This window comes from Octopus bimaculoides, chromosome 21, assembly GCF_046866305.1.
Source record: "Octopus bimaculoides isolate indiv1 chromosome 21, ASM4686630v1, whole genome shotgun sequence".
NCBI classification, from domain to species: domain Eukaryota; kingdom Metazoa; phylum Mollusca; class Cephalopoda; order Octopoda; family Octopodidae; genus Octopus; species Octopus bimaculoides.
Genome location: NC_142948.1, coordinates 3970011 through 3982353, shown reverse-complemented (window position 1 = coordinate 3982353; position 12343 = coordinate 3970011). Strand labels below are relative to the sequence as shown.

Below are 12343 nucleotides of genomic sequence, written 5' to 3'. Positions count from 1 at the left end.
GTGTATATGTATATATGTTTATACCATCATCATGAATATATATGTGTGTATACATATGTTTGTGGGTGTTTATATTTACCCACTGCTGTTTAACAACCAATGTTGGTTTGTTTACATCCCTGTGATTTAGTGGCCCAGTGAAAGCCACTGACTGTTATGAGTGCCTGACTTGGAAAACGAAAACCATAAGTCAGTGCTCCAGCATGACCACTGTCTCATAACTGAAACTAGTAAAAGAGTAAAAGAATACCAAGAACAAACAAAATATTAAAAAAAAAAAAGAAACAAAAACACAATAAATTTCGAGATCAACTTTGACAATTAAGAACCATTTTCTCTGAACAATCGGAAATAAATTTTTATTGAAAAAGTCACTTTGGTTATCCATTAGACTTATCTATGTCTACCACTGCTTAAAGTCTTAATACTAATGTCTGTTTGTCTCTTTAGCATCTGTTTGCCTCTTTTTGTGGGGTTTTTAATGTTTTATTTTTCATGTAGTTTTTTTTTTTTTTGTAGGGGGGTGGAATTTATAAAAGCCTTTAACAACAATAAAAATAAGGGGAAAAAGATAATTCATTATATATGTATAGGTATGCATATATAAGCACATGTGTATATTTATACATATATATAATGTACACTCGCACACACACACATATATACATATATACATATGTATATATATATATATGTATATATATATACACATATATCTTTTACTTGTTTCGGTCATATATATATTTATATATGTGTGTGTATACATATGACTTCTGCATATACAATGTATATATTTATGGCTGTGTGTGCTTGTATGTGGGTGTTTCTGTAGGTGGTGTATGTTTATAAATACATGTGTGTTACATTTGCCAAACTGCTAAGTTACAGGGATGTGAGTAAAGCAACTCTGGTTGTCGAGCAGTGGTGCAGGAACAAACACAGACACAAAGACACACACACACACACACACACACACACACACATACACATATTTAGGGATATATACAACGGGCTCCTTTCTGTTTCTGTCTACTACATTTCCTCAAGAATTTAGTCATCCCCAGACTATAGTAGAATACACTTGCCCGAGGTGCCATGCAGTTGGACTGAACCCAGAACCATGTGGTTGAGAAGCAAACTTCTTACCATGCATCCATGATTACACCTGTTACAATACACACACACACACACACACACACACACATATATATTACAATTTATATATATATATATTATTAATATTACAATTCATTTATTAATTATTGTTTAATGAAAGGACATTAAGAGTAGTGGCAACAGAGGGGAAAAAAAGAACATATTTTCTAATTAGAAAATATGAAAATAAAATAAAAATATAAACTAAAGAATTGAAATATAAGTAAAAAAAAAAAAAAACAAGTAAAACCAAACTTCTGTGGCATTTTTGTCCATATTAAGGTTAGGTTTATGTCTTTTATTATTTTATGTGTTTCACTCTGAAGAATTGAAGGTCAACGTTAGAATTTCGTTTGATATCCAAATTCATACTCTTACAAACAAACTCAAGACATAACAGTTTTTTTTTGATGATGTTGATTGCTTTCTACATACTTTTTATTGTTTTGTTGTTCTTCTTCTTGTTGTCAATGTGAAATATTCTGATCAAACGTTTGCTTCTCTTTGTTGTTGGTTTTTGTTTTTTGTTTGGAAGTTTTTGTTGTTTGTTTTGTTTTTTTTTCTCTTTCTTGGAAATGATAGATCAAACAAATATTAGTCTGTTTGTTCTTTGAGGACATGGATACGGAATATTGTAGCAAATTCAAACAATCTATATAAGATTTTTTATTAACCAAAGGAAAAATTAGTAAATATATAAATATATATGTGTGTGTGTAAATATATATGTATGTATGTGTGCATGTATATACATATATATATATATAAACATTTCCATGTGTGTGGCAAAAGGATAGGTGTTGGGGTGAAGAAATATAAAATTAGTTTTCATTCAACATGTTATGTTAATAGAATATGGATCCTGAGTTCAATTATTACCTTAATATGAAATTCTTGTGGCATAGAATAAGAAACAATAATATATTCATACCTATGTATTCTATATTCTTCAGTTGTGTAATATATATTACTTAATATATAATGTATATTTTGTATATAATAAAGATGATGCATATTCTATGTGTATGTATGTATAAAGATATATATATATAACCGTAAATAAGAACGGAGAATTATACATCTTCAAAACTTGCTTATTTCAATATTCCCAACTCATTTCTACTGCATAAATGCCCTAATGTCCTTTGTTGTACCTGTCTGGATTCCAAATCCTACTCCTTTAATTTTCTATATGTGATAGTGGATTTTCATCGATGAGTTCTTGAAACTTGGTTATTTTCCCTAAAACTATATATTTTATATATATTTTATCTATAAAGCTCAATTTAATTTTAATTTTTTATAAAATGATTTTAATTGAGTTTTTACCTGTAATTTTGGATTTTGTCCCTAATATTATTATAATTTTCTAATTTATAATTAACGTTTATTGTTTGTATTTAACTTTCAATTTTTCGTTGATTATGAAATTTACAGGTAGGATTGAGCCACTGTTTTGGAATTCATCTTTGAAGGATATCCCCATCCCATCTAGAAAGGAATATATTTTGAAACTTATTAATAATAGTGCTTTTAATTGTTAATTTTTCTATATGTGATAGTGGATTTTCATCGATGAGTTCTTGAAACTTGGTTATTTTCCCTAAAACTATATATTTTATATATATATATATATATTTGTATGTGATTGACCATTATTGGCCGCTAACTCCACATGCATTTGTATTCTCTCTCTGTTTATTTCCTTGTGTTCCTTTCTGTTGAAGAGAGTAGGCTCGAAATGTAAAAGACTTTTTCACCTTCCCGCTATTTCAGTGATTTGACTGTGGCCATGCTGGAGCACTGCCTTTAGTCAAGCAAATCGACCTCAGGACTTATTCTTTATAAGCCTAGTATTGGTTCCTTTTTGCCAAACCGCTAAGTTACGGGGACGTAAACACACCACCATCAGTTGTCAAGCGATGTTGGTGGGGACAAACACAGACACACAAACATATACACACACATACATATATACGACGAGTTTCTTTCAGTTTCCGTCTACCAAATCCACTCACAAGGCTTTGGTCAGCCCAAGGCTATTGTAGAAGACACTTACCCAAGGTGCCACACAGTGGAACTGAACCCGGAACCATGTGGTTGATAAGCAGGCTACTTACCACACAGCCACTCCTGCGCTTTATTTTAAATTCCAAAATCCAGATTTTGTTAACCAGGTTGTACATTTGACCTCTGACATCATGCCATTCTTCACATAATCTCTTAACTTTCACATTCTTTCAACCTCAAAGTAGAGTAAAACTAAGTCTGACATCCATTTTATTCTGGTTTATTTTTTATTTTTATTTTTTTTATATATTTTTGAAATGTTCACAATCGGAAAATAGCCTGAAGCTTTTCACAGTTTTCTTTTTTTATATTTTATTCCAGCGTTATGTAATATATGAAACAGCAGCATCAATGAAAATAGAATCTATAAGAAATTTCTTCTGTTTTTTTTTTGTTTTTTTTTTAATCAATAATAGCTTTATGTAACATTCTCCATTCCATCATAGAAGTTTGAGGCTGAAGTTTAGAGGTTTTTACGACAAGTTTTTATGACCCCCAATATCATCAATTCTGAGTTTTTAATAAGTTTTGATTGATAAATTTTCGTTTTTCTTTTGTTTTGTTTTTGTTTTTGGTTTTCGCTTTTTAATAGATTTTGTTGTTGTTGTTGTTGCTGTTGTGTTGTTATAGTTGTTGTCCTGGGAAATGAAAGAGAAAAATTAAAAACAAAAAAAATACGATAATAATAAGCCTGTTTCAACAAACCACTTTGTATGTGTTTGCACAGAATTGTAATGATGATGATAATAATAATAATAAAAATAATAATAATAATAGTAATAATAATAATAATAATCATGGTTCCTTTTTGACATATATGCACACATACACATACATACATATGCATATTTATTCTCCTTCATGTGGTTGTATCTGAGGTGCATCTCGCAATGCTGCAACAGGAGTCTCTGTCCATCTCCATTAGCTCTAGAAGAAAAAAAATTGATAATAATAATAATAATAATAATAATAATAATGTCAGCGTCTGTCCTGCTTTCTATATGTCCCTATGGGGGTTGTAAGCGTAAGTATGTTTCATCAACCATTGTAAGAGCTTTTTCGCAACTCTTCCTCCATCATTTATTCACTTGCGTAACAAAGTGACATAAATATATTCCTTGGGCAGAATATATATTGACAAAAAGCCATTTCTATTGACTGGTTTATTGTTGTGTTTTTGTTGTTGTTGTTGTTCTTACAGTTCTGATTTAGCCCATGGTCGACCATTTGAGCAAACCCCTAATGAAAGCCATTCCATCCTTGACCAGCACCCCATTATTTGAGGGGCAGCTAAGACTTATACATTGTCCAGTATGTTTTTTATCATTTAAGAAGATGGTGTGTGATTTGAGGTAGATTTGGCTGCCATTTCTAGCAGACTGGGTGACTACAAACAGTACTTATTCTATCGGTCTCTTTTGCCGAACTGCTAAGTGACGGGGACATAAACGCACCAGCATCGGTTGTCAAGCGATGTTGGGGAGACAAACACAGACACACACATATAAATATATATACATATATACGACAGGCTTCTTTCAGTTTCCATCTACCAAATCCATTCACAAGGCTTTGGTCAGCCTGAGGCTATAGTAGAAGATACTTGCCCAAGATGCCACACAGTGGGACTGAACCCGGAACCATGTGGTTAGTAAGCAAGCTACTTACTACACAGCCACTCCTACACCTATAATAATAATAATAGTAGCATCAAAAAATACCTTAGGAATGAGAACCCTAGTTCGAAATTTCCCCAAGACACCTGAAGAAGGCTGGAGAGTATATCAGCCGAAACATTGTGTTAACAACAAGCAAGATGAGGACAAATATCCATCAAATGTAAATAATGTAAATCTAATTTGTTCAGAAATAAGGTTTTCTATAAAGCCAACATAACTATTGGTTCTATTGTCACAAAGGTTCACAGGATCCATCTTGTATGATGTCTGCAGTTAGAAGTCAGTTTAGTGATGTGGCATCATTTAAAGATGCATCATTTAACATGACTATTCCGAAGTCCCGAATGCCATTAGCGCTCTGAATCATTGTGTTCTTATTATGTCAGATAATGAGATTCACGTGTATGTGTATATGAATGTGTAGAGATGGTAGGCTTCTTTCTACACCATGGTCTTTCACAGTCAGGAACAACTAAAATGCCACATTAAAAATACACCATAGTTTGAAGCTGCAGTAAAAGGCACATGCCCAAGCTACAGCACAGCATGTTGAAACTCAGAACCACATGCATGCAGAGCAAACAATTTAACCACATCACCAGGCACACAAACGTCCTTTTATGATGCTATTTCTGTGTTTGATCAATTTTTTGTTCATTTTCATTACCATTGTTATCAAAACACAGCATAAAAGTTGAGAATATCTCAAAGTTGACCAAGTTTTGTTGCGAAATATTTTATCTCTAAGACTTTCAAAGAAAACTCGATGCTTTTTTGTATTTTTTTTTTTTTTGCTTCTTTCTACTCTCTCCATTTTTTCTCTTTTTTTCTTATCTTTACTATTTTTTTTTTTTCATATATGTGTATATCTTTTACAAACATTACAAGAAAAGACTGTGATTGATGGATATAAAAAACTGAATATATACATATACATATATATATATATATATATATATATATATATCAAGAGAGAGAGAGACATAACATCCACATTCGTAAATACAGAGAATGTATATATGTTTGTATGTATGTGTGTGTGTACATATATGTATTAATGTATATGTATGTATACATATATACACACACGCACTCACATATATAATGATATTATGTATGTTCGAAATATTGCTTAGGCATGTAAGCATGGATGTTTTTCGGGGTTTCTTTTTTTCTTTATTTCTTTTTCCCTTTTTTTTTAAAACTATTTTTGCTGCTTTTCTTTATAAATATATTTGTACAAAAAAGTAATTTTTATTTTTTGCTGAATGAATGCACAACGCTAATGCTAATAATTATAATAATAATAATAATAATAGTAATAATAATAGCAATAATAATAATAGTAATAATAATGAGGATGATGATGATGATGATAGTAATAATGATAATAATAATAATAATAATGACAATTATAATGGTGATAATAACTACAAATGTTTGCAATAATAACAATAGAAATAATAATAATAGCAGTTATAACAACAAGGACAACAAGAACAACAATAATAATAATAATAATAATAAAACAACAAATAGATAAATGATGGTGAGAACGAAAGCTAAAGAAAATACCCTCATCTATTTAGTATCTTTCAAGTGTGAAAAAATAATTAAATTTTGAAGGTAACCATTAAAAGAGAGAAATCTTTGTAGGCAACATATTTCTTTGAAGAGTAATCTAAAATACGTTGCTACTTTAATATAGACACACACATATATGTATGTATATATCTATCTATCTATCTATATATATATATATATATATATATATATATATATATATATATATACATATATATATATAAGGCAAGCAGAGTTAGTGGTTGGAATAACCATCTAAAGGATAAGAATTTCCGTTCTTATTACCGGTATCATTTACCTATGTTAACCCTGGGCATGGGTATGCCTGCATACTGTGCTCATAGGGTACAGGTAATAACAGAATACACAATAGTTTATCAGGAATCGAATTTTTGGGAATTTTCTTTGTAAGCGCTGAGTGACGTTGGCAGCTGAAACAGCTGTAAGAAAAACTGAACTGAAAAATATGAGTATATGTGTTTATTTTGATTAATATTTAGCAGAAGCCAGTGAGTGAGTGAAAGGTGGAGATTTCCATGCATTAGCATTTGCCAAAACCCGAGACAGATCAATGAGTTGTGAATCTATACACAAGTAATAATAGTATTTCCCTGGATAGTTCTGGAACAAATTATTAAAGACAACTGCAATGTCATGTGGATATTCATATTCTTCAAAGGCACACATCTAACACAAGCATACATACATGGCATCAACACACACACACACTTATCTCATCTCATCTCACAGCCCTACACTTTCTTTGCTCGTTAGCCAATCATTTTATAGTGTGTAGCTCCATATGTTTTGCTTTGTTTGTTGTCCCCTTGCTTCGTAATCTTACTCATGTTATTCAGGTGATTTTTATCTTTTTGCCAGTCGAGTCATCTGGCACTATGTTCTTTCTCTTGAGAAGTTCTAATTGTTAATCCTTACCTGTATTTACCTGACAAAAATTTCTTTCTTTTTTTGCATGATGTAACACTTCTCTTCATCAATAAAAAACACGTCTGAAACACCTGTAGTGAAACACAATCTATCTGGTGTTATATATATATATATCTTGAGACCTTTGGTGATATGCCATGCCGGTGAAGACTCATCGAGCCAAATGGAATTGTGGTCATAGCCAATGCCAATGGCACATAAAAAGTGTTTGGCATTAGGAATCATATTTTTTATTTTGGTTTTTCCTGTTTGCATCACCAAACTCTATGTATGTATGTATGTCAGAAGATGAAATGGTTCAGAAAAATTATATTACATACATATGAGAAGAGATGACCACTAAGTGGACATCCATTATGCTAGAAGATCAACCATTCTACGGTCAAACCACAAAAGAAAAGAATGTTCTTTAGGGAAATTCAGCGTACTCCAGAACATGAACGGGCAAGACAAATGAAAATATACAAAATATAGAATTCATCGTAGACCAGGTTATATATATATAAATATATATATATATATAAATATATATATATATATATAGTAGACCCACTCACAAAGCTTTGGTCAACCTGGCGTTGCAGTAGAAGCCACTTGACCATAGTGCTGCACAAATGATGAATGCATTTGCACTATTTCCAGAACATCTTTGCACTCCTTGCTATACTGACGCATAGATATGAGCTCATCACAGTCAAGTGTACAGAAATCCCTCAACAGGTGAACAGTGTTGCCCCCTGTTTTCAGATAACAAAGACAAAATGGTACATCCCCATGATACCTATTTTCACTGCTTGGCATAATTAAGTAATTGAGTGTAAACAAACAAACAAACACTGACAACAACTGATGCAAGGTGAGAACTATTAACGGGGGGATACAAACTGTTTGTGCGCATTAGAGTAGCATGACGACACCCGCTTAGCTCGGGTGGCTTGCTGTGATGTTTAGAAAATTGCTTTCAAGATGGAAGAAATAATTAGTTTTATACATATTTCATTTTAACGAAGAAAGTAAGAGCAACAATAGCGAACAATAACGAAGTGATTAACAATAACAACAACAACAACAACAACAAGTAATATGGTTGGATATATATATGTGACTAATTACGAAGGTGATGTTGTAATCAATTTCCTGGTTGAAGGTGTGTAAATTAATGAAACATGAAGGCTTCTGCTCGTTAATAATTAATTAAAAGGGTGTGCCAGAAATGGAAAACAATAAATCTATTTCTGCCAAAGTTGAAATACATTTCAAATATTTTTCTGGAAAACAAAATAATAATAATAATAATAATAATGATTTATATCTGTGAAGAAATAATAATTTGGTCTTAGCTTAATTAAGACTTTGGCTTAATTAAGTTTTTAAGTTAGACTTTGGCTGAGATATAACTAGAAATCTTTATTGCTGAGTAGCAAGTATATGTTGCGGTACTTGTGGTTGTGGTAGTGGTGGTGGTCATTGTATTTGTTGTGAAGGTGGTGGCTGGTGTTGTGGTTGTACTTATTGTAGTGGAGGTGGCAGTGATGGCAGCCGCAGCAGTGGTGGTGGTGGTAGCAGTGGCATGGGTTGTGTTCATAGTTTTTTTGTTGCTGTTGTGGTTAATATTGTTGAGTCCCATGTTCACCCTCGTCATACAGATCAAAGGCATTCCAACTATGACCATTCCATCAATTTCCTATCTGCCACGAAGAGTCTCAGAATGTCACGTGCTTTGAGGGAGACGTGGTTGTTATTTCTACCAGATTAAGTTACCAGACAGAGGCTTCCCTTGCGAGCTCAACCTGTACTTGCCATACATTCTTTTACTTGTTTCAGTCATTTGACTGCGGCCATGCTGGAGCACTGCCTTCAGACAAGCAAATTGACCCCAGGACTTATTGTTTGTAAGCCTGGTACTTATCCTATCGGTCTCTCTTGGTTACCTCAATTTTTTTCTCTCCCTTTCTCCCGCTCTCACTCTTTCTCTCCTATCCTCCTCTTTCTCCTCCTCCCTCTCTTTTCTCACCTCCCTTTCTTTGTCTTTTTTCTCCCCTATCTCTCCTCTCTCGCTTTCTCTCTCTTCTGACGCTCTTTTTTCTCTTTCCCTTCTACTCCCCTTCTTCCCCCCCCCAGACACACCCACACAGCCAAGACTCCGCTATTTCTCTTACATCCTCTCCCCTCTCCCTAATATCTGCCTGTACTCTTCCAGGTGACCTATTCAAACCCCTATCACTGTTTTAATTGGCCAACATCTTAATCATTATAGATTTCATAAGTTTTGCCAAAATAATAATAATAATAACTATTATTATTTTTATTATTATTTATAATCATTATTATTGTTATTTTGTTGTTGTTATTTCTTTGTGTATTCTCCTGCCAATCATTTGCTCTGCTTTTTTAGAGTCTTTGTATTTTTTTTTTTTTTTTTTTTTTGTATTCAAATAAATTACTAAATTTTCTCTCCTTTGATCTCTTCCAGGTGGAAAACATTAATACATGTTTAACATTTCTCGCAAACTTGGGAGTATGTGTTGAGGGACTCAGTGCAAAAGGTTGGTTAATATTAACCCTATTATCTTTCTGTTATATTATTATGTTCTGTTATTTTTAAACATTATTTACTCGATATCTGTATGTGTCTACAAACGAAAAAAAAAAAAAATTTAATAATAACAATAATAAATATTTTGCAACAAGCTCATTAAAATCTGCGGGTGTAACATAATTCACATGTAAATGCTTTATCTTAGTCTCTCTGGCTCCATGGCTTCAAAATAAGGCCTTGCCCCATGTGGTATAACTTTTGTTTTTGTAAAATGAAATAGAGGGAGATATACCTTTTCTTTTTAAAAAAAATAGAGCACCAATTTATCACAGGAAATGTCCCCTGAAAGATGCGATGGTATTAAGAAAAAAAACCAAAAGAAAATTCAATATTATTACCATCCTCGTTATTTTCGTTTTTTTGAACCTCAAATAAGCTACTAATATGGTGTTTATGTAACTATAGTGCATGGCTCTAGTTGTGTGAAGTTAAATAGAGGAAGGTGAATCTTTCAATAGTACACTGGCTTATTGAAGGAAACTTCTTCCGAAAGATATATCTTTTAAACCAGTGTTGGTTTGTTTACAGGGAAATAAACAAACAAATATTTCTTGTTCAGGTGGCAAGAATCATTAGCATGCCAGGAGAATTGCTTAGCAGCATTCTGTCCGTCTTTATTGACCCCTTTCGGGGTCAATAAAATAAGAACCAGTTGCATATTGGGATCAACATAATCGACTACCCCCCCACCCCCGCTCAAAACTGCTGGCCTTGTATCAAAACTTGAAACCAATATTCCTCATCGGTAAGGTAGCAAGCTGGCAGAATTTGTTACTGCACCAGGCAAAATGCATAACAGCATTTCTTCTGTTTTTACATTCTGAGTTCAAATACCGTTGGGGTCGTCTTTACCTTTCATCCTTTCCAATTGATAAACAAAGTACCAAATGAACATTGGCGTCGGTGTAATCACCTTCTGTGAAATTGTTGGTTTTGTGCCAAAATTTGAAGCCAATATTTTTGTCAACCTCTAAGTTAGTCTCTAAAATGTTTTTATGTCGCCAAGAGGCATAGCTTTAGATTTTTGTGAAATTAAACAGAAAAACAAACCTTTTTCCCTAAATTGAACAACAGTTTATCACTGGAAACTTTTCCCAAACGATTTGATGGTGTTAAAAAAAAAGAAAAAAAGCCACCAATACCATTTTAGTATTTCACAATAAGCAGCTAGATTGGTATTTATGTCACTATGGAGCATAGCTTTAGTTTTAAAGTTAAACAGAGAAAGATAGATTTTTTCTCAAAATAAAGCAATAGTTTATCATACATAACTTCTCCAGAAAGATGTGATGATGTTAAGGAAATAAAAAAACCATCAATATCTTCTTAATATTTCTTGTCACTTTAACCTTTTCATTACCTTATTTATTTTGAGATGTTCTGTGTTTCTTTCAATTAATTTTAGATATTACAAAGAATTTACTAAAATAATTTAGTTATCATTAAGCTAATGTTAGGAACATAAATTGTGAATAAGGTTTGGTGGAAGATTTTACTTCAAAACATATGAAAATAAGGTATTTGTAGTCAGAGCCAGAGGCGGTTTCAGGTGGGTTGGTGTCAAAAGGGTTAAGAATTGTTTCACTATTATATATTTTAACCCTTTTGTTACCATATTTCTGTTGAGATGCTCTGTGTTTCCTTTCAGTTAATTTTAAATCTAACAAAAGATTTAGCAAAATAAATTAGTTATCATTAAGCTAGTGTTAGGAACATAAATTGTGACTTAGGTTTGGTGGAAGATTTTAATTCAAAACTTATGAAAACTAGACATTTGTACTAGAGCCAGAGCTGGTTTCAGGCGGGTTGGTATCAAAAGGGTTAAAATGGTGAGCTGGCAGAATCATTAGGAAGTTGGGCAAAATGCTTAGTAGCATTTCAGCTGGCTTTATGTTCCAAGTTCAAATTCTGATGAGGTTGACCTTGCTTTCCATTGTTACGGGGTCCAAGAAAGAAGTACTGGATGAGCAGCAGGGGGTCGATGTAATCGACTTATTCCCTTCCCCTAAACTTGCCAGCCTTGTGCCAAAATTTGAAACCAGTATTTCTTGTTAACTTCATAATAAACCATAGCACTAATTCTTTATGGAAACCTCTTCCTTCGCTGTGTTTGAACAACCAACTCCAACAAGTCGGGGATTCACAGTTCAATAAACTTCCACACCTCTCGAACCTCATACTTGATGCAGTTGTACTATTCATTCTTTCAATTGCTGAATACAAAACAATGGCTTGTGAGACCTCCATTTGCACGATATTCCTGAATCACCATCTCATTTCCTTTCATTCTGTTGATTTTGCCTCATAC

General features: G+C 32.7%; 1 protein-coding gene across 7 annotated transcripts in view; it reads left to right on the top strand.

Annotated features, from left to right (window-relative positions):
* Window positions 1–12343, top strand: part of LOC106875065 (neuron navigator 2) — a 1326672-nt gene that overhangs the window by 695727 nt on the left and 618602 nt on the right. For all 7 annotated transcript variants that reach the window (XM_089339295.1, XM_089339289.1, XM_089339294.1 and 4 more), the window contains exon 4: window positions 9910–9982. In XM_089339295.1, coding sequence (XP_089195421.1) covers window positions 9910–9982 — 73 coding nt within the window. The remainder of the gene's footprint in view (window positions 1–9909; window positions 9983–12343) is intronic.